Genomic DNA, 23,850 nt, shown 5'->3' with positions numbered 1-23,850 from the left:
CTAGATGGAATGAAGGGTCTGAGTAAGTCTGGGGAGGCCCAGTGCGGGTGGGCTCCAGGGAGCACCAACGTAGCTGAGCGAGGAAACGGCTGTGTTGGCAGAGTGAACTGGAGAGTTTTCCTCCTACACATAAGCTTACGACCTTGTACATAGAAAGACGTGCGTTACTAACCATGAGAAGCAAACTCTTTGACTGGCGTACTGGTTTTCTCTGGAGCACAACACGAACCAACAAATAGCAATAATAAACAGAAACTGGTAACTTCTGCAGGGAACGCCGACACGTTGTCAGGCTGCCGCTAGACCAATCAAAAGCCGCTGCTAAGGCTGTGTACCGCACCCTCCAATCCCACTCCCCCCCCCTCCAATCCACTCCACCCATCCACCAGAACGCATATAAAGGAGAAAACCGAACAAGCGGTTCTAGTAGTGTGCAAGATCTTGTGAACACCTTATACCTGTGGCTGAGAGAAAGGTAAATAAGTTTTGCGTTGTAACCGTACAAAGAATGTCGTTGATGGCCATTGCTTGAGGCAAGAGGTAATCTATAGGTGAATGTTGGTCATTTTTGTGTAGAATTTGTTGGCATCTGGACAACGATCTTCACTTTAGAACAACTAAATTGACAGTCAAGTGTCATTTGGTGTTGTGCACCACAGTGACACAACACAGTTTGTGGTTCATAGTAATGTATGTGTGTGTGGAGACTCACCTGTTGGCCTCATTCTTTACCGTAATTACTTGTTTTATTTTGATGTGCCCTCCTCACAGCCTTCTGTGGCTGTGCTGGCTCAGGTATCCAAATTTCCTATAACAAATAATCGCATGATCTGATAATCATATTTAGTGTTTACAAACAAAATACGAAAGTATGTGGCACCTTAATGCAGGATGAAAAGTTAGTTATTATTTCTCATTAACATGCTCACGTATAGTTACATATACTCATGAACAAAGCATATAACCTTCTAAAACATTCCTATACTAGCCTGAGTTAATTTTCACATATCCATATGTGGTGAAAAAAAGGGCAAATGAGAGTTGGGGTGAGAGAGTATCATTAAATTTTAGGGAGAATAAAAAGATGTTCTGGAAGGAGGTAAATAAAGTGCGTAAGACAAGGGAGCAAATGGGAACTTCAGTGAAGGGCGCAAATGGGGAGGTGATAACAAGTAGTGGTGATGTGAGAAGGAGATGGAGTGAGTATTTTGAAGGTTTGTTGAATGTGTTTGATGATAGAGTGGCAGATATAGGGTGTTTTGGTCGAGGTGGTGTGCAAAGTGAGAGGGTTAGGGAAAATGATTTGGTAAACAGAGAAGAGGTAGTGAAAGCTTTGCGGAAGATGAAAGCCGGCAAGGCAGCAGGTTTGGATGGTATTGCAGTGGAATTTATTAAAAAAGGGGGTGACTGTATTGTTGACTGGTTGGTAAGGTTATTTAATGTATGTATGACTCATGGTGAGGTGCCTGAGGATTGGCGGAATGCTTGCATAGTGCCATTGTACAAAGGCAAAGGGGATAAGAGTGAGTGCTCAAATTACAGAGGTATAAGTTTGTTGAGTATTCCTGGTAAATTATATGGGAGGGTATTGATTGAGAGGGTGAAGGCATGTACAGAGCATCAGATTGGGGAAGAGCAGTGTGGTTTCAGAAGTGGTAGAGGATGTGTGGATCAGGTGTTTGCTTTGAAGAATGTATGTGAGAAATACTTAGAAAAGCAAATGGATTTGTATGTAGCATTTATGGATCTGGAGAAGGCATATGATAGAGTTGATAGAGATGCTCTGTGGAAGGTATTAAGAATATATGGTGTGGGAGGAAAGTTGTTAGAAGCAGTGAAAAGTTTTTATCGAGGATGTAAGGCATGTGTACGTGTAGGAAGAGAGGAAAGTGATTGGTTCTCAGTGAATGTAGGTTTGCGGCAGGGGTGTGTGATGTCTCCATGGTTGTTTAATTTGTTTATGGATGGGGTTGTTAGGGAGGTAAATGCAAGAGTTTTGGAAAGAGGGGCAAGTATGAAGTCTGTTGGGGATGAGAGAACTTGGGAAGTGAGTCAGTTGTTGTTCGCTGATGATACAGCGCTGGTGGCTGATTCATGTGAGAAACTGCAGAAGCTGGTGACTGAGTTTGGTAAAGTGTGTGGAAGAAGAAAGTTAAGTGTAAATGTGAATAAGAGCAAGGTTATTAGGTACAGTAGGGTTGAGGGTCAAGTCAATTGGGAGGTGAGTTTGAATGGAGAAAAACTGGAGGAAGTGAAGTGTTTTAGATATCTGGGAGTGGATCTGGCAGCGGATGGAACCATGGAAGCGGAAGTGGATCATAGGGTGGGGGAGGGGGCGAAAATTCTGGGGGCCTTGAAGAATGTGTGGAAGTCGAGAACATTATCTCGGAAAGCAAAAATGGGTATGTTTGAAGGAATAGTGGTTCCAACAATGTTGTATGGTTGCGAGGCGTGGGCTATGGATAGAGTTGTGCGCAGGAGGATGGATGTGCTGGAAATGAGATGTTTGAGGACAATGTGTGGTGTGAGGTGGTTTGATCGAGTGAGAAACGTAAGGGTAAGAGAGATGTGTGGAAATAAAAAGAGCGTGGTTTGAGAGAGCAGAAGAGGGTGTTTTGAAGTGGTTTGGGCACATGGAGAGAATGAGTGAGGAAAGATTGACCAAGAGGATATATGTGTCGGAGGTGGAGGGAACGAGGAGAAGAGGGAGACCAAATTGGAGGTGGAAAGATGGAGTGAAAAAGATTTTGTGTGATCGGGGCCTGAACATGCAGGAGGGTGAAAGGAGGGCAAGGAATAGAGTGAATTGGATCGATGTGGTATACCGGGGTTGACGTGCTGTCAGTGGATTGAATCAAGGCATGTGAAGCGTCTGGGGTAAACCATGGAAAGCTGTGTAGGTATGTATATTTGCGTGTGTGGACGTATGTATATACATGTGTATGGGGGGGGGTTGGGCCATTTCTTTCGTCTGTTTCCTTGCGCTACCTCGCAAACGCGGGAGACAGCGACAAAGTATAAAAAAAAAAAAAAAAAATCCATATCCAATGTATTCCAAAGATTTTCATCGTAAGCTGAAACGTACAGTTGAGAGTTGTATATACAAGTAACTTTCTGAAAGTGCATATTCTTTACTTGCGTACTATACAGTTATAACAGGAAATAAAGTTTCTGTTGAGTAATGACAACCGCTCGTCGCTCCGTCTGCTGAAGTAAGTTTCGAGGTGTGTAAATCGCCAAATTTGATATGATCTAGAATAAATTTGCCTTGCAAACATTTCTTGATGCTTTTTCTTTGACCAGTAAACTGGATGAATATATGTTTTCTCTACATAGCCAAAGCTTGCCGTCTGAAGTTTAGCATGACTGCGAAAAAAAACAATAATGTTTGTTTGCTTCCTCAGGGTTGTATGTATGCAGATGTATGTTGGTAGTATATCATTAGATGCAGGCTTGACCACCTGCCTTTCTATAATACTAGGTAAGCACCTGATGACCACATCTGGGATAACTGTGCTCTTCAGACGTTTAATCAAAGCCTTAACCCAAAACAGAGAGAAGATGAATTTAACATTGGTCATTGGCCTGACACTTGCGGGTAAGGTCAAAGTTCATTGGTGTCGATAGCATAATGATGATGAGTGTGGATAAAATGACGAGGATTAAAGAGGAGGATATTGTAAAGATACGGGTGTAGTGAAGATGGTCTTTGGCCTGAAAGTTGTTGGTTCCGTGAAGATTGCATTGACTTTACGGGAAGGGAGAGAGAAAAGTATTTTGCTGGAAATTCAGACTTATCAAGGGTGTAGTGAAGATGACTTTGGCGGTGTGCTCCGTCGTAGTCAATATGATTGTGAGTCGATTGTTAGGAGGGAAACATACTTCGTATGCTTGTGAATGTTGGCGTTTCTAGTCACATGATTATCAAATGTAAGAACTATACCTGTTTGTTCTTATCATGAAGATCGTTTTGCCATACTGGGACCAACGTAAACGAATGTATAAGGTACACTGGTGTTATTGAGATGGTCGTAATTTGTGATGTTTCCAGAGCCAGGATCCTTGAGATAGGATATCAACTGATAAATAAAATGTATCAAAGTTTTGAATTAACTAAGCTTCTTATTGTTCATTATCATCATAGCTACGTAACACGTTCTTACGAAACCAACCTACAACAGTCGTGCCGAAAGCTTTCCAGTATTTATTTTCGTCACAAAAGCGAAGTTATTGTGCATCCTGTGGACCTGTGACATAATAGAGTACTTGACCAGGGAATCATACGTAAAAGTGGGCAACAATGGGTCAGTATTATAACAAGTTACATGGCTGTAGTAGAGTTCCATACTGTAGTAAGTAAATGTGTACAAAGGCTAAGCACCGTTGACGGGCAATTCAGCAAGTTGTAAATCTGAACTATTGACACAGCATAGATAGGGTAATTTTCAGGTAACGGGGATGGGATGATGTTATGGGTGGAATGCTTACAAAACTATTATAATAATCGGTAGAGAATATCTGGATTCATTAATGTTACAACAATTGAATACATAATACTCCAGCTTATCGGTTATTCGTGTGGCAAACTTTACGTTGGAACTGTTCAGTGTCATCACGAGTGACAAACTTTTATAAGTATCCATAGCTGAGAAGGAGTCGGGAGCATCATAACAGTGTCCACAAATACTCTATAGAACCATATACCTAAGGTACATCTTGCATGATACCTATTTTGAAGGTAGATGGATCTTCCTGTGCTAAATTGGCTTCATTTTAAAAGATTTTGTTTCTAAGTTCTTTCAAGATTGCTTTTAGGCTACAAGGAGGTAACAAGTAGCCTTGAAAACAATCATCCATAAAGAATGAAATCATGTGCACTAGAGATAAAGTGAGATCAATACAAGAAGAGTCATCTACCATCATAATATCATGCAAGAATCTTGTAAATGTATGATTCGGCTGACATGATCAGCACTGTAGTTAGTGCTAGCGCACCAATGAATCACCCGTGTAGTGGTTGTCCAAGCCTGCTGACCCCTTCCTTGCTTTGTGTGGTAGTGATTCTTGCGAACCGACCACTGCCTCACTCCTCGTGTTAGTAGTTCGTGCATGCCTACTACTGCCTCGCTCCATGTGGTTGTAGTTTATGCCTACTGACCACTGCCTCACTCCATGTGTTAGTAGTTTGTGCATGCCTACTTACTACTGCCTCGCTCCATGTGGTTGTAGTTTATGCCTCCTGACCACTGATTCTATCTGATTGTCATCCAGGACACTCTGATCACACTTCTCTACAAAGAAACTTTTGATAGTCTTATTATTTACCTTTCATCTCGCATTCATGTTTCTTTTTATGGCAATGTTGGCCATAATGTCATTGTGGTTTCGTTTCTGTTGCGCTTAAATCGTTGATGCTTGATTTCGAAAAAAAAATTGACATTTCTAGAAAATTAAGAGACAATCTGATGGATTCGTTCCATGACACTGTTTACCATCTTACATGATATGACGTGCACAAAACAATACAGACACTCAACATACAATATTTGTAGATCTAAAAAGATGCAGAAAAATATAAGTCAAGTTACAGAAGACCCAGTGAGGCGGCAGTTGTAGACAAACATGGACATTGGAGCAATGCAGAAGGTAAGTTGCATAGCATAGTGGATAGTTATAGTGATTTTGACGGGCTTACAAATCCATGGTATAGCAATAGAAGACTTTAAAGTACGTTGATGTTAGTGAAGTAATTGACAAGTTCAAATAATGAGACCAGGAGGCCTACACTCAGTGATGTTCGTTACTTCACTCGTGACTTGAAAGATTATGTAAGTAACGGAAATTCCAAAAAGATTTCAGTAATTTCCTATGAAATATGTAGTTATGTATAGGCTAATGATACAATATCCCTAAGTTTGAAGCTGTGAATGATGGCAGGCTTGTTTGGCGATTGAAATTAGCTTAAAAGAGAAGAGCTGAGAGGTACTATGGTCAGCTGAAGTCCATAGACGATAAGGGTGTCCTTGTTACCAGACTCGTACGCCTTGGTGGTACCGTCCGGGAGAACAGCCTGCGGACCTTTACGCTCCAAGTGGATGGCTGTCCATTTTTTCTTCAGCGCATAATATGGGCGGATCACTGAAGGCTGGCATGAGCCACGGCTGCTTGCCAGGCCAAGCAAATGTCGAGGCTGACGTCGCAGCGGGATAGCTTGTCGTAAGCAGGAGGATAAGCTGTGGTCGTACACAGGAGGATAAATGTGGTCGAACAGTAGGAGGATAAGCTGTGGTCGTACAGCAGGAGGATAAATGTGGTCGTACAGTAGGAGGATAAGCTGTGGTCGTACAGCAGGAGGATAAATGTGGTCGTACAGTAGGAGGATAAGCTGTGGTCGTACAGCAGGAGGATAAATGTGGTCGTGCAGGATTTCCGTCGTTTTTGTAGTACAGAGGACTGCAGTTATCTGCAGCTTGATCCATCTACTTTATGATTTGTTCAGAATTAAATGTAACCAAAGGAAAATGAATAACGAAACAGACATAGGTATATCTCTAGGATCATACCTACAGTAACGTGCATCCTCAACCATGGTAGTTTTATATAACCAGCACAGCATCTTGATCCCGTCCAGTATTGAAGAGCGACGCATGTCGGTCGGTAATGTATACAGAAACTTTCATGCTGTTTATATAAAGCAAAGATGGAGTTGTGGAGTGTGTTGACGGGTGAAGGTCTCTGTGGCTGGCCGCCACATGAACCATCACTTGTTCACGTGATCAGCAGGTGTGCTCGCTACATTCCCCCGCATATGGCAACCTCTTCCAACTGTGTCTCTATTATGGTGTGCTGACTCTGTTTCTCAAGACATTCTTATGACAATATGAAGTATTTTGTGAAATGTCATAAAGATCCAATGTGTGTTGTTGGTGAACGGAACTTTCTGACACAGTTCCAAGGTTGGTGGCCACGTGATAATAGCTGGCTGCTGCGTGCTCACCCGGGGACTAGTGACGTCACTTTGGCCTGATCAACTTGGTTTTTCCTTTAAAACAAAAAAGTTACATTGAGATAATCTCTACCAGAAGATGAAATATTATCAAACTTATAGCCATGTAGTTTTCATAATCCGGTGTGAAAACATCTATGGTGTCATTATTCTGAAGATAAAAAAATATTTAGGCCTTCCTAGCTCGGCCTCGTGTTGGTGAAAAACTGCTCCACTTTCTCTATCCATTTACTGAACTTAGAAGTTATTATTGTATGTCCATTTTTTTGGCATTATCTCAATCTGTCTTTTAGTAGATCCGTTTTGCCTCATTATTTCTTACCTCATTGTCTTGCACCCTATTTATCTCATAAGAGATAGGAATAACTGGCATGTTTGTAGCTACTCACATAATTACCTCCAGTCTCTGTTAGTTACCCACATATTTACCTCCAGTCTCTGTTAGTACAAAGCTCCGTACTTCTCATGTTTTCTCTTATTCTATGTAGTTGTTTCCCATCCTAAGACTACCCATGATCCTTCATTATGACGTGTCGTGGCTCCTGGCTCTTGTCCTTGTGATGTTGGCGGCCGTACCCTTGAGGCTGGTGTCCGTTAGCATTAGTGGGTTGACACAGGATACACTACGTAGACCCCAGCATTCATGGCGAACCCCACTGTCGCTCAGGCAGATACGGATTTATGATGTGCATCTTTCGTGTATGTTTATCATGTAATTGCTTATTTGTATTGTAACGTAAATCTGTGGGGCGTAATTTTTTCAATATTCTATACTATCCAACAAATTTATGTATGTTGTCTGTATAAATCATATCTTGCGTCATTCAGGACCATTCATCCACAACTCGTATACTAAAATAGCAATTCTTTACATCCTTTATAATAATTTTTTTTTTTTACTTTATTTCAGGTTATGTCCTCAGGTTTCCCTAACCATACGGCTCTGAAAGATCTGTTCATCCACGTCGTCGATCTGTTTTAAAACTTAAAGGTTGTGATCTTCACTCCTCATTCTTCTGTCCTTCATGGCGGGCAAATTGAAATCTTCTAGCCTTTCCCTATAACTTAGCTTTCTTCCTTCTGGCACCATTGTCGTTGTCCTTTGAAAATTTAGTAATTGTTTAGGTGCGGTGACCAAATCTGAGATGCTTGTTCAGCATGCTATAGTTTTAGCCTTATGCAGGATATGAACAGCTTACAATATATATTTTTTATCCATATACCTGAAAGCTATTTTTTTTTTTTTTTTGATATTTGGTTTCATTTACAATTCTCCAAATGAGGGACTTGGGACTCTGGTGACAAATTAGGGATGGTCTCGACTCTTAAGTCCTCACTCACAGGATCCTGAAGCTTATATCCTGCTATATGATAATCATATTGAGGTCTCTCACTCTGCCTCATCCCCGTAACCTTACATTTGTTCGGGATGAATTTCCTCAACCATTCAACAAACCAACTTCGAAGTCTGTTAAGGTTCTCTCCTTGCTATATTAAATCCTACTCGCCTTTCACTTCCCTCAAGACCTTTGCATCATCTACAAACATATTCAGGAAGGATTCTATACCGTCAGGCACAGATCACGAAGAGTAATGACTCCAAGCAGAAACCTGGGGCATTCTGTTGGTGTCCACACATTTAGTAAAGGCTCCTCTGACATCCGTCCTCTGTTCTTTTCCATAGATATTATTTTCCATCCGTTCGAGTTTCCTCCCTTGATTTCTGCCTGGTATCTCTGCTTCTTAATCAGCCTCCCTCCCATGTGTTATTGTGTCAAATGATATCTGGCAATCAAGATGCGAACCCAACTTTCCCTTTGGTTTGGAACAGAGCTCACTCTGATATACATATGTCAAAGGTTCGTTACATATAACCATGCGCTCTCTCTCTCTCTCTCTCTCTCTCTCTCTCTCTCTCTCTCTCTCTCTCTCTCTCTCTCTCTCTCTCTCTCTCTCTCTGCGAGCGCACCCGCGTCAATTTAACATAGTCTGTTCGATTTAAGGTAGCCTATGTTACTGATTTCTATTATGACGTTGTAACAATTAATTTAAATCATGTTTGAAAATATGAAATAAACTTCTTTCTGGTGAATGTATTGCCCATGGTCATGTGCTGCCCATGGTCATTTATGTACTGTCCATGTTTATGTATTATCCATGGTAATGTATTATCCATTGTAGTGTACTTTCCATGATCATGTATTATACATGGTAATGTACCATCCATGGTCATGTATTATCCATGGTAATGCACTATTCATGGTCATGTATTATCCATGATAATGTAGTATCCATGGTCATGTATTATCCATGGTAATGTACTATCCATGGTCATGTATTATCCATGGTCATGTATTATCCATGGTAATGTACTATCCATGGTCATGTATTATCCATGGTAATGTACTATCCATGGTCATGTATTATCCATGGTAATGTACTATCCATGGTCATGTATTATCCATGGTAATGTACTATCCATGGTCATGTATTATCCATGGTAATGTACTATCCATGGTCATGTATTATCAGTGGTAATGTACTATCTATGGTCAAATATTATCCATGGCAATGTAGTATCCATGGTCATGTATTATCCATGGTAATGTACTATCCATGGTCATGTATTATCCATGGTAATGTACTATCCATGGTCATGTATTATCCATGGTAATGCACTATCCATGGTCATGTATTATCCATGGTAATGTACTATCCATGGTCATGTATTATCAGTGGTAATGTACTATCCATGGTCAAATATTATCCATGGCAATGTAGTATCCATGGTCATGTATTATCCATGATAATTTAGTATTCATGGTCATGTATTATCAGTGGTAATGTAGTATCCATGGTCATGTATTATCCATGGTAATGTACTATCCATGGTCATGTATTATCCATGGTAATGTAGTATCCATGGTCATTTGTTGTTCCTGGAAATGTTCAAGAAATGTGTACTAGAAATTACTTCATAATCTAATATTCTCTAAGTTTATGAATATCGGTCGACTTTCGAAAACTGGTTAACATTTTCAGTCAGAAGTACCTGAAGATGTTCATCACAATACCTGACATATAACTTTTCATGATAGTCTTCAAAAATATAATAAGAATTGGACGAAATTTGCTAATAGAGGAAATTTACATCTGGCGCCTCATACTGATATTACCCCAAACCAGGCCTTCCCAAACTTTGGAATATGTCGACCCCATCACAGACTTACCAAACCTTCACTGACCCCCAGTCACACACACACACACGCACATTATATATATATATATATATATATATATATATATATATATATATATATATATATATATATATATATGCAAGCACTGTGCTTGGCCTAGAAAGATTGGTGTTGTACGGTGGGAACCAAGTGTGATGTTGGGATTTAAATAACTTTGTTAAGTACTGGCACCTGATGGGTGGATTGTCTCGAAGAAACATGTCGTGCCTCGTGTATAGAAAACTTACTTGTTAAATGAAATTGTATGAACTACTGAAGTGCGATTTCGCCTTCATAATTTTCATCACGGATTAGTGTGATCATAAATATATCCAAAAATAAAGTATTCAGTTGTCCGTGATGTCTTAACTACCATGAGAGTAAATATTCTTACACAGTATAAGAACTGTAAATACCAAGCTATCTTTGCTTTTTCTGAAGTGCCATGTTCACCCAAATTGTTTGAATAAGTTCACGTCAAGTTTTTGTAAATATGTTCACGCAAACGCATATTATTAAATGTCAAACTGTGACCAATACGAACTTTAATACAGGTACCAAGATTACCACGATGAATCAGGGTGCAAACAAGACGGTATTAGACCGATATTTACGGTTAGATATCCCGGACCAGAAATGTCAAGCTATGTACATCTGGGTCGATGGCACCGGCGAGAACCTCCGCTCTAAGACCAGAACACTCAATTTTACTCCCAAATCTCCCTCTGGTAAGTGTTTTCAGTTCTTTTATTCTGAAAGGTTCCTTTAGCATTTATTCAACATAAGATAAATGTGCTTCATTATCATTATAAGAATAGAACTCTAGTTTGTTTATCAGATGAATTATTGATTATAGTACACCTTAAATACTGATTTTTTTTTCATAAAGTATTTAGATATCAGAAGGACAAATAAATTTCAGAGCTGCCAATATGGAATTTCGATGGGTCATCAACGGGCCAGGCCGAGGGTAGCAACAGCGACGTGTACCTGTATCCAGTCGCTGTTTATCGAGATCCATTCAGGCTGGGTAACAACAAGCTGGTCCTCTGTGAAACGTACAAATACAACAAGAAACCTACTGATACTAACCAACGCTGGAAGTGTATGGAAGTGATGACAAGGGCAGCAGACCAGCACCCATGGTTTGGCATGGAACAAGAATATACTCTTTTGGACATTGACAAACATCCTTTGGGTTGGCCCAAGAATGGCTATCCGGGCCCCCAGGGTCCCTATTACTGTGGTGTGGGTGCTAATAAGGTGTATGGGCGTGATGTGGTCGAGGCTCACTACAGGGCGTGTCTGTACACTGGCATCAACATCTCTGGGGAGAACGCGGAGGTCATGCCCGCCCAATGGGAGTTTCAGGTTGGGCCTTGTGAAGGCATCACCATGGGCGACGACCTCTGGATGGCTCGTTACCTTCTTCACAGGGTCGCTGAGGACTTTGATGTTATAGTAACACTGGACCCTAAGCCAATCCTAGGTGACTGGAACGGCGCTGGAATGCACACTAACTTCTCTACTGAAGCCATGCGTGTCCCCAATGGTATTCTGGAAATTGAGAGTGCCATCGAGAAACTGTCGAAGGTTCATGAGAAACACATCAAGGCATACGACCCACACGGAGGCAAGGATAACGAAAGGCGATTGACTGGTCATAACGAGACCTCCTCCATCCATGACTTTTCTGCAGGTGTGGCCAACCGTGGTGCCTCCATCCGCATCCCCAGAGGAGTGGCTGAGGAGAAAACCGGCTACCTTGAGGACCGTCGCCCTTCCTCCAACGCTGACCCTTATGTGGTGTCTGAGAGGCTTGTGCGTACCATCTGCCTGAACGAGCAATGAACAGCTGTATGTATTAACAGGTCACCTATTATATCATGTGCAGTCCCTTCAGCCCCATCAACACAGGACTTTCTGAAAATTTATAGCAATTATTCACTAACGCGTGATCATTGCCTAGTAGGCGAGACTTGTTTTAAGTGTGAACAACGCCAGCCAAACAAGTGGGCGAGACCTGGCTGAAGTGTGAACCACGTTAGCCAAACAAGCGTTATCAATGCTAATTAAGCAAGTGGACGAAACCTGTTAACAGTGATAACAGATATAAATAAAGTATCTATTAAAATATATAGCCTATACCTTCTGTAGAGTGGCAGGATTTAGCATATGCTGATAATTTAACCAGCTGAAGGAAAATTTATTAAGAGTCTTTCTATAACTAAATGCTTATCTTTAGATTTTATGACGAAATGCAATTTTTAAATTATCAGCAATTTGCAGTTTTATTCTAAAATTATTTATACCAAGATACTAAACCTTAATTTTTAGTTTGATGACTTTTCGTCTCATTTTCAAGTTACGGAAGCTGCACATGATTAAAATCAAAGGTCTTCCATGTCATAGATTTCCTAATTGTTATGTTGTCTTAAGTTTTATTAGGATGTAAACATTTAAGGAATGTAAACACTACAATAAGTAACGCACTTACAAGTGTACGCAAATATAGGCCTTTGTTTTTTGCATTTATTATTGTCTGCGGTAACTATAAGATGTCCCTCTTCATGTTTCTGTAAAGAGGCAAGTATTATAGTTCCTGGCACTGATAGTAATGTTCATTATATTTATAGATTATCACAATTAAAGTCAAGTGAATACATGTATGATAATCGACATATTTTCAACATTTTGGATTTTTATATAATGTTTAATGTACATAAAATGGTTATAATAAATATATGGTTGTACTGTGAGAGTTTGACAAGCAGCACTTTATATTTAGCGGCCAAGCACTTGAAAACGTTCAAATTAAGTCAGGGTTTTATGATGAAATGTACTAAATAGCTTATTCAGTCGACAAATTGTAACTCAGTTCAAGTAAATCTAGGAGTCTCCATGTCTGCAGTTCGAGTTAATTTAGGAGTTTCCATGTCTGGGATATGTTCTTCATCGATAGGCCGGTGAGCCCTCCAAAGGTTGGTACTATCTGTTCTTAGGTATAACTCGTCCAGTGCTTCAGGTGCTTCATTTCGGACCGGATGGTTTAACTAGGAACGAGTCAATCTCGAGTTAACTATAGGCATAGAGCAAACAGGCAACAGACCATCTATTGGCTTGAAATTAGTTTTTAACCCTTTGTATTTTAAGGTAACCTACATAATGGAAAATGTTCATCTAGTTCTCTTCATGAATCGGTGTTGCTTTGGCATTTATGGCTGCAACATCAATTGGCAGTCTATTATATGTTTATTCTTCTGTCATTGTGTCTCCCATACAAGACAGAGATGACTGACGGAAGGCGTGAGGTAAGGTGATGCAGCTCACACTGGTCTATCAAAAGCAGAGAGCACAGTATCAATATGGACCCGAGTCACATGGATTCATCCTTTACCCGCAGTATGTTGACCACTACGTGACACATACAAGGCTGAAGTGATAATCCTGAACTTGAATTAGAAAACAAAAAGAAATGCTGAAAAGATAAAGGAAATAGTACCAGTACTTCAATCATTAGAGAATGTTGGATCAGCAGTGAAGAGTGAGTCAGGTTGGCTTGTAAGACAGGTGCTGCCAACGTCACTTATGCATACGATCTACATTTGATAATCAACACCACATGAACAGTTACTAATGCGCTGTAAACATCATATGTTTAATACTGATAAAATGACGAAGGAACTTAAATGCCACAACTAATTCCCACAGTAGACACAGTGAAGGAAGGTATGCATACGAGATTTAACGATGATGTTGATGATCGTTTTGAATTATGCAAATTAATTACAGCTCTTACTCTAACCAGGACTTCTATGCTGCCATTACAGATTTGGTGGCAAGAATGACCGTCCATCATTCAAGCAATCCTGCGTCAGATAGAACACTTTTCGCCTTAATATCTCATGAGCATCTCTTTACTGAGAATCACGTGCTTGTCATTCCTACTTATCCTACATGTTCTGTGGATCAGTCAGTTAGTGATGTTCGCTGTGAAATACGCTATGCAAGAATATATTCGTAATTGAATTAAATTCGTAACAAATAAACCAGCATATAGATGAATTGTCATTTATCTGCCTTCAGCAGGAAGTGTTTATACCCTTCTAGACATTCACCAGCGTCACAAATATAAAGTTTCCTATTCTTACCAATAAAATGTGAAAAAATTTCAAGACCAAATCTATGGAACATTGTGACCGTGCTAAATTTAGCTTCCAACAATGCTACTACGTAATTTAAACTTTTCTCTGTGCAACTTTGCTAAGTTTTTGGGATGATCTAAGTAACCATGTGCAACACCCGCTGTTGCAGCAGTAGGCCCAAGACAACCTTAAGAAACTTATGAGTTTGGATGATCACCCGGGCTGCTGGCTGCCAGCACTTTACCATCCACCCAGCTTGTGCTCTGTCAAGTGTGTTTACCACGTCTGCTGAGGTGCTGCTCTCCTGATGAGGTTAGGCATGATCAGACGCAAAGAATATATATATATATATATATATATATATATATATATATATATATATATATATATATATATATATATACTTCCACGCGTTGAAAAACGCGTGGAAGGCAAGAACGTTATCTCGGAGAGCGAAAATGGGCATGTTTGAAGGAATAGAGGTTCCAACAATGTTTTATGGTTGCGAGGCATGGGCTATAGATAAGGTTGTTCGGAGGAGGGTGGATGTGTTCGAAATGAGATGTTTGAGGACAATGTTTGGTGTAAGGGTTTGATCGAGTAAGTAATGAAAGGGTAAGAGAGATGTGTGGTAATAAAAAGTCTGTGGTTGAGAGAGCAGAAGAGGGTGTATAGAAATAGTTTGGTCACATGGAGAGAATGAGAGAGGAAAGATTGACAAAGATGATATATGTGTCAGAGGTGGAGGGAATGAGGAGAAGTGGGAGACCAAATTGGAGGTGGAAGGATGAAGTAAAAAAGATTTTGATCGATCGGGGCCTGAACATACCGGAGGGTGAAAGGCGTGCTGGGAATAGAGTGAACTGGAACGATGTGTTATACTGGGGTCGACGTGCTGTCAATGAATTGAACCAGGACCTGTGAAGCGTCTGGGGTAAATGAATATATATATATATATATATATATATATATATATATATATATATATATATATATATATATATATATATATATATATATATATATATATATATATATATATGTTTGTGTGTGTGTGTGTGTATGTGGGTGGGTTGGGCCATTCTTTCGTCTGTTTCCTTGCGCTACCTCGCTAACGCGGGAGACAGCGACAAAGTATAATAAAATGAATAATGAATAATATATATATATATATATATATATATATATATATATATATATATATATATATATATATAGCGTTAATTGATGGCCTTGATTAGGGCCTCAGCTGCCCGTGCCGTATCAGCTTACTGAAGAAAAAATCACATACCTAGCACTCACAGCTCCACACATCTGACACTCACAGCTCCACACATCTGACACTCACAGCTCCACACATCTGACTCTCACAGTTCTACACAACTGACACTCACAGCTCCACACATCTGACACTCACAGCTCCACACATCTGACACTCACGGCTCCACACTTCTGACACTCACAGCTCCACACATCTGACACTCACATCTCCACACATCTGTCACTCACAGCTCCACACATCTGACACATCTCCACACATCTAGCACTCACAGCTCCACACATCTGACACTCACAGTTCCACACATCTGACACTCACAACTCCGCACATCTGGCACTCATAGCTCCACACATCTGGCACTCACAGCTTCACACATCTGGCAGTCATAGATAGCTTCGCACATTGCCACTGGCAGCTTCGAATCTAGTCTGTGTACCTTTAAACAGTTATCAAGCTCCCCGATGCAAATGATCATTTCGCTTAACAGTTATAACTGCAGTAAATATTGGATCTAACAAATCTCGGTGGTGATATTTGACTAAACAAATAAGTTTCTCTAAAAGATATGTAGAGGAATCCATCCGATTTCACATCATTTCAAGCAAAGACCAATAAAGTGATAGAGCAAAAAAGTACTTCCTCACCCTATCTTGGTGTCAGCTGATGCATGGGCTCACTACATATTAGGACTTGATTATCACTTTATTATAAATCATCGTCCTAAACGTTCACTGTATTGCCATCCTTAGCTGCGAAATATTAAATCTTGCCCACTGTGCCAGTTAACACTGGTTTTTTTATTATCCTGAAGATCTTCGTGTTACGAAGTCAGAGGAACGGATGAAATGTGTGGCTGGTCTCAAACCTTGAGGTAGTGCTCCTTGTTACTACGTAAAGTGGCTTGCTTAACATCCACTAAATCGAGTTCCTTTATCGATCTAGAATTCAAGGTGTTGATATTTGTCAACAGGTTTTGTACTCTGTTGGCAATGACGAAGATTAGATTCTCCCAATTGCAAGTATTTAGTTCGGGTAGCTAGCGTTTTTATACTTATACATGTTTGTCTTATTATGCGTCATGAGCATCATGTGCGTCACGATAAAATGTATCTACTGACGACCTAAGTGAAGTGAACATCTCAGCGGATAGCATGTTGCTGTTATGCGGTGAAAGCTTAGCATTACTGTCTATTGCTATATTGAGAAGGGCTTAAATGAATAGCACCACCGAGTTAAGTAACATCAAGCTCAGGTAAATGTTGCTCGGAGGTGACTCAATTCATCCTGTGTGTGAGCCTCTAATCCAGGTTAAATATTTTTACATCTTGGGTTACTCTTGAGGACAGCGTTTGTCTTGCCTTTTGGAGGTCAATGAAAGCCATCATATCTGAAGTGGAGTAATATGTAACTTTTACAATGTAGTTTTCTAGACATGCACCTTCATGAAGCGTAAGATACATCAATGCAAGAAGTGTTAACATTCACTTCAGTTAGTGAGAACTGATCATTCCATAGTATTTTGTGCATGACAGAAAATACTAAACATTGCTACTCCACGCTCAATGTATGCGCCTCAACCCCTCTCAGCCTCATAAGAAATATGACTCAATTTTGGAAGCTTCTTCAAAATGATATAGAATATTTTTTCTCTCAAAAGATCGCGTTGTATATATTGCGTTAAAAAGAATGGATCAAGACCCTTCCTGCAGAGACTACCATAGCAATCAGCTTCTTAAATCGGAATGCGACCTTTGAAAATTTGGCTCTTAACATTCTTCCTACGAAGTAACAAACTTGCTTAGTCCGATGGTGTCCTCAAATTTTATAATTAGCTCTAAGTTACTGAAAAACGGCCATTGAAAAAAGATGCAAAGTGGACATAATTTAGCTCACCGAGACAAAGTAGACTGGTGTGGCGTCATAAGTTAATGCTCACCAAGGATGCCGATCTCATACAATATATACAAACTATTAAAAACAGACTCTCTCTCTCTCTTTCTTTCTTTCTCTCTCTCTCTCTCTCTCTCTCTCTCTCTCTCTCTCTCTCTCTCTCTCTCTCTCTCTCTCTCTCTCTCTAGCAACTCTGAAAACATTGAAGAGCACATTAGGCCTTTGCTTACGTTGCTTCTTACCAAAATTGTATTCTTAGGTGTGATTCTCTGTTATTTTTCCCTGAATCTGCGAGAAAATAGAAAAGAGAAATCTTCCAGGAATACGGATTTAAAAGAGTTCCCAGTCACCATCAGAGTGTACATTCTGTGACTGAAATGTTGGAAGGTCTTACTCAGCTCAGCAGAATTCTAAACATTATAAAAAGAAAGAAATATTCCAACCACATCTCAACATCAACTATCACCAACTTTTTTAGCTTTTCAAAGGTACGAGCTTTTTGAACTGCCTTGAGACTAGTCTGAATAACTTTAGTGTTCATTGTGCTCTTCTTCATTGCACCTCATCTCCATAATGCCCTCATCTTCGCTTAGCTACTGCGACTGGCCTTGAACCTAGCTTTGATTCGAATCCTGAGTGCGTCATTCAGCCTACACCCGACCCAAGCGTCCACCTTCAAATCAGGGCTGGTCGATAGATAGTACTGGTATATTTTCTTAGCTTAGACGGCAATGGCCACTGGATGCCTTTTTCAAAACAATTTCCAGCTCCCCGCTGCCTTCCCTTTCAATCGCCTTCTACGGCACGCAGGGAATACGTGGGAAGTATTCTTGATCGCCTTTTTGTCTGTTTTCCTGGCACTACCTCGCTGAAGCAGGGGGAAGCGATGCTGTTTCCTGTTGAGCGGAATAGCGGCAGGAATGGATGAAGGCAAGCAAGTATGAATATATATATATATATATATATATATATATATATATATATATATATATATATATATATATATATATACATATATATATATATCAAGAATTTTAAGAATGTGATCATCTAAGGCAAGGTTCGGGTCAGCAAAGGCAAGGTGACGTCAGTTCATGGATTAGCTCATAAACTTGTACATGTTGAGAGTTCTTTCGATTATGAAATAATTTTATCTATATATGTTTAAACTGATTTTGAGATCATTATCAAAGTCATGCTTAACATTGAAAAATTGTATGATATTTTTGTCTACAACTGAATCACTTGTTCCTTTCAATACAACGGCTGGTCTTGCATATGCAGAAACAGAATTGTTAGCTCTTGTCCAACACGAACATTATACTGATGCTGTTCTGGTCTTAAACTTATTTCTTTTCCACTATGTTGCTCGCACTTTATTGCACTCTTTGTATGGTATCTGGTAAACACAACAATTTGATTTTTCAGGCAAGTTCTTATGAGCATGTTCCTCATTATGTTGCTGTTCTTGAATGCTCTATTGATATTATGTGCCAACCAGAAAGTAATCATGTTACGCAGTACTTGTCGGGCATTACTTGTTCTAGTTAATGGTGGGCACACAAGCAGTCAGCTCTTGTGAGCAAAAACTAAAGTAATATCTGTAAAAGAAGTAGTAAGACAACACCGTAGCCTAGGACAATCAAGTTCAAGGTCAGACTGTGTGAGATTTTAAGTCGAAATGCCATGGACTTCATTGTGACAGGTGAGTAGAAACAGAACTTAATTAGATGCGAGACCAGTAGTTCATACTATGACGATCAGTCAGAGCAGCTGTTCAGAAGAAAATAATTTATAGCATGTGAATGCGACTGAATCAGTATCTCTGGTGCAGCACAGCAGATGGCCTTGTTGTGCCCAGCTCCACCATGTTCAACTTAATCTTGTTGCATAACCAATAGATCAAATTTCAGCAAGAGGGCATCTCTTCTGATTCTCCACGTAACTGGATTAGATTGGCAGATACCATACCTTACTTATGTCTATGACAAAGCTTCGGGGAAAAGGGATGCCTTTGCGGTCACATCACCACTGAGCACGAAATTTCTCGGAGTGTTGTCACCTCTACGTCTGCCGTGCAACGTACATGTATTGAGTTGAAGACAGCGAATGGCAACAAGCCTCCTTCCCGTATTCCACCACGGAGGTTCTATGCTTTATTACAGACTGACAAAATATTCTATACAAGATGTTTGTTTGAAAAGTTTTCTAAGCTTTAAACAGATGACTCACGTTACTCGTAAATAACTGAAGCACCTGCCAGATACATCCAGCGTCACTGAGTTGGATGTTTGATAAACTATTGAGATAAAGAGATCGTAACTAACAATAGAATGATGAAACATTCGTACAACCGCCAACGTAACTCCCTCAGAGATTTCCTAATTATCTTAATTATATAATTTGTTCTGACTGATTACTTCTAGATCATAGTTCTAAAATTGGTATTATTAAGGCCAATAGCTACATTTAGTCGAATATTATGATGCCGGCAACTGTAGAACCAATAGCATAAGTTTATCTTTACCGGGCGAAGACCAATAAGCATTCAGCTTTTCCAAACCATGCAGGAGCGAGCCAAACAACAAGGAATTACCCACACGACCCACAGTATCGTCTTAAGTGCTTTACGTAAGCTGTGGCCTTGGAGGCCAATCTATCTTAATTACCACCCTACACGGGAGCTGTGAACTTTAACATCTCTGGTCAATACAGAGGATCCATAAGATTTGTCACGTGAACAGAAGAGCGTGTAGCAAGTATTACAGGAGTACATTTTAATGATGGCTTAAAGACGAGAAATTACATATATTGTAGATGCAACCAATTTTAGCTGCAGCAGCATGTTCACAAATTATTGAGAGAATTCTGCCATACGAACACTTTGCACATATTTTTTTCAATTCGAACATATTTGCATATGATTTATAATTGTTATGTTTTTATTGTTACCAATTTCTTCGTCAGGTCATTCAAAATGTTAGCCAGTAGGCCTCTGACCAACAAGACAGTGTTGGAACGGTACATGAAGCTGGCAGTCCCAGACAATAAGTTCCAAGCAACATACATCTGGGTTGACGGCACTGGCGAGAACTTACGCTCAAAGACAAGGACCATTAACTTCGTTCCTACCAACCCGAAAGGTGAGACTTTGGCTTGTGTATGAGAGTTGAGGCGGGCTGCCAGCCGTGTGATGTTGGTGACTGAGAAAGCGACAAGCTATTGTCCTTCATGTATAGTAGGTAGACTAGGATGACCTCAAGATGAGCTGCAGTAAGTAGTTCCCACAAGGCCCCGCAGGGTTTTCTTCTGTATCATTGGCGGACGGACGGGCGTGGCCTCACACACACAGCCCGGTTGGCAGCTGCAACCCCTCCTCCCTGGATCCCTATGTACTACACGGTCGAGCGTTCGGCTATAAGAAACATGGCTGGATCAACAGCAGAAGATTGATGGATCATACCTAGATTCAGGAGTGAATACCCAGAAAAAGAGAATCTTATATCATAACAAATGATTTGAATATATGTGGACTGCAGCACAACTTATGAGAAGTAACATGTTCTTTTACTCATATAAAAAGAATAGTGATAATCAAAAATATGTTTAGAGAAAAAAATTGCTCTTTACTTTGCAAGAATAAGCTATTGTATTAAGGCATGTAGTAATGCAGGGTGTATATCACTATCAGCAGGCAACAGTGCCAGACAGTTTGTTATTATATATATCTGTACATAACTTACCTATCATTCTGTGATGGAGAGGACAGTCACAGAGCTCCTCCTCTGGCCAAGGTCGGCACAAGGAGGTGTGTTTTGGTGCTGTTTGATGAACATAGCAACATGCAACAATGTCTTCCACTGTGAAACTATTAACCAAGTCTTATCCTGTAGATGTGTGTGGCGATGTTGTATCTCCTGCTAGGTGGCGATGTTGTATCTCTTCCTGTGTGGCGATGTTGTATCTCCTGCTAAGTGTTGATGTTGCACCTCTTCCTGTGTGGCGATGTTGTATCTCCTGCTAAGTGTTGATGATGTACCTCTCCCTGCGTGGCGATGTACCTCAAGTATGATTTACACATTTCATGATGAGAAGCTAAGTGAGAAGAGTCTGCGATGGTATAGGGAGACAATGATGGTGAATGTATGTGTGTATGTATCATGTCTTTACTTCTGTGTGTGGATACACACACACACACACACACACACACACACACACACACACACACACACACACACACACCAACCTAGGCCAAGTACCCATAAATATACCATCCCCACAAGTAAGATGATGAAGTGGGTTAGGTAAGGGCCGACTGTCGCGCCCAGTTTTCGAACCCATTTTGGGATCAGGCACGTACTAAACTCATGGTTAGTATGTGTGTGTGTGTGTGTGTGTGTGTGTGCGTCTATCTGTCTGCCTGTCTATCTGTCTGTCTGTCTGTCTGTGTGTCTTTGTGTCTGTGTGTCTGTGCGTCTGTGTGTCTGTGTCTGTGTGTGAGGAGACGACCACAAGAACAGAAAGAAAAATGATGATCTACGCTTGTCTGCTTTGTGATCAGCAATGCATGACATCTGCCTTCTTGGCTTCTGGACTCAGTAGAATCCCACAGATCCTCCAGACATTTGGAAAGATGTCTGGAAGACACAAACGGGAACTTTGTTTTTGATTTCTCGTCTCGAGATCATCCATTAAAGCCAATATTTAAACTACTGAACATATGACTGGCATTTCGCAAACTCTTGTCCTGTAAATGAAGCCTTCACAATTTCTTTATATTCATCTAGAGTCCAGAAATACTAGTCTTTTAATCTCTTGTACCATGATTGATACTTGACATCCTAAAATGGTCGCAAAAATGAATTGCCTGCAAAGTCTATATCATTTTTATTGTGTTTTTAATACATCGAAATGATGCAGTTATATTTCATTTTAACATATTTCATTGACATGTAAGAATCAACAACGGATGCTTCTTTCCAGATCTTCCAATCTGGAACTATGATGGGTCGTCAACAGGCCAGGCTCAGGGAAGCAACAGCGACGTGTATCTGTATCCGGTAGCAATATACCGGGACCCCTTCACGCAAGGCAATAACAAGCTGGTCCTCTGTGAGACCTACAACCATATGAAAGTCCCAACCGAAACAAACCACAGGTGGACATGTCTGGAGGCAATGAAGAAAGCAGCAGAGCAGCACCCGTGGTTCGGAGCAGAACAAGAATACACTTTTATGGATGTCGATAACCATCCTTTGGGATGGCCTAAGAACGGCTACCCTGGTCCTCAGGGATCCTACCACTGTGCCGTGGGCGCCAACAAGGTCTATGGTCGTGATGTAGTGGAGGCCCATTACAAGGCGTGCCTCTACTCTGGCATTAACATCTTTGGATCAAATGCCGAGACAATGCCGGCCCAGTGGGAGTACCAAATAGGGCCGAATGAAGGCATCAGCCTGAGCGACGACCTCTGGATATCCCGTTTCCTTCTTCACCGTGTCGCTGAAGACTTCAATGTCGTTGTCTCACTTGATCCCAAGCCCATTACCGGCGATTGGAATGGTGCAGGTTTGCATTTCAACTTTTCTACTGAAGCCATGCGAGCCCCCGGTGGCATCGATGAAATTGAAACAGCCATTGATAAGCTCTCCAAAGTACACATGAAGCACATCAAAACTTACTCCCCTAACGAAGGTATGGACAATGTACGACGCCTCACCGGGTCTCACGAGACCTCCTACATGTACAGTTTCTCCTCAGGAGTGGCAAACCGAGCAGTCTCAATCAGGATTCCTAGAATGGTGGCTGAAGAACGGAAAGGATACTTGGAGGACCGGAGACCTGCTTCCAATGCTGAGCCATATGTAGTGTCGGAGATGCTGGTGCGTACGATCTGCCTCGACAAAAATGAACAATAGGCATCGTGATGGAAGTTACCTTCACCGATAGCTGTTTTGAGAAGCAATAGCTATACCATCTATACGTATATCCTGCTTGTTCACACGTTGCTCCCAAACATGTCAAAGGCTCATTCTTTTTGGAGTGTCAGTTTTAAATCATGATATAATCGATAATCAGAAAATTATGTATATCTTTCCTTATGATTAATGTATTTCATTTCGTAATATATGTGCCCAATATGTATATCTTTCCTGTATCATTGATATATTTAATTTCGTAATGTACGTGCCCATGATGTAACAGGAATGTGATGTTTTCTGGTTTTGGTACTAAAGGAAAATGTGGCCTTTGTGTTTTCTTTGATGACATATAGCTTTATCATATATATAT

At 40.5% G+C, this 23,850-nt stretch overlaps 1 protein-coding gene across 2 annotated transcripts; it reads left to right on the top strand.

The window, feature by feature from the left end:
* The first annotated feature begins 253 nt into the window (after positions 1-253).
* Positions 254-23,806, top strand: LOC139746323 (glutamine synthetase). 2 transcript variants are annotated; one of them, XM_071657461.1, is made up of 3 exons: positions 254-475; positions 20,527-20,702; positions 22,543-23,806. In XM_071657461.1, exons 2-3 carry the CDS (start codon positions 20,537-20,539, stop codon positions 23,475-23,477), a joined length of 1,101 nt encoding a protein of 366 aa, XP_071513562.1. In that variant the 5' UTR covers positions 254-475; positions 20,527-20,536; the 3' UTR covers positions 23,478-23,806. The 2 variants fall into 2 exon arrangements, with proteins under 2 accessions (XP_071513562.1, XP_071513561.1); XM_071657460.1 differs by lacking the exons at positions 20,527-20,702; positions 22,543-23,806 and adding exons at positions 10,800-10,973; positions 11,168-12,999 and having other exon boundaries at positions 321-475.
* The last annotated feature ends 44 nt before the right edge of the window (positions 23,807-23,850 follow it).

This window comes from Panulirus ornatus, chromosome 64, assembly GCF_036320965.1.
Source record: "Panulirus ornatus isolate Po-2019 chromosome 64, ASM3632096v1, whole genome shotgun sequence".
Classification (NCBI taxonomy): Eukaryota; Metazoa; Arthropoda; class Malacostraca; order Decapoda; family Palinuridae; genus Panulirus; species Panulirus ornatus.
This window is presented reverse-complemented; position numbering and strand designations above follow the sequence as displayed.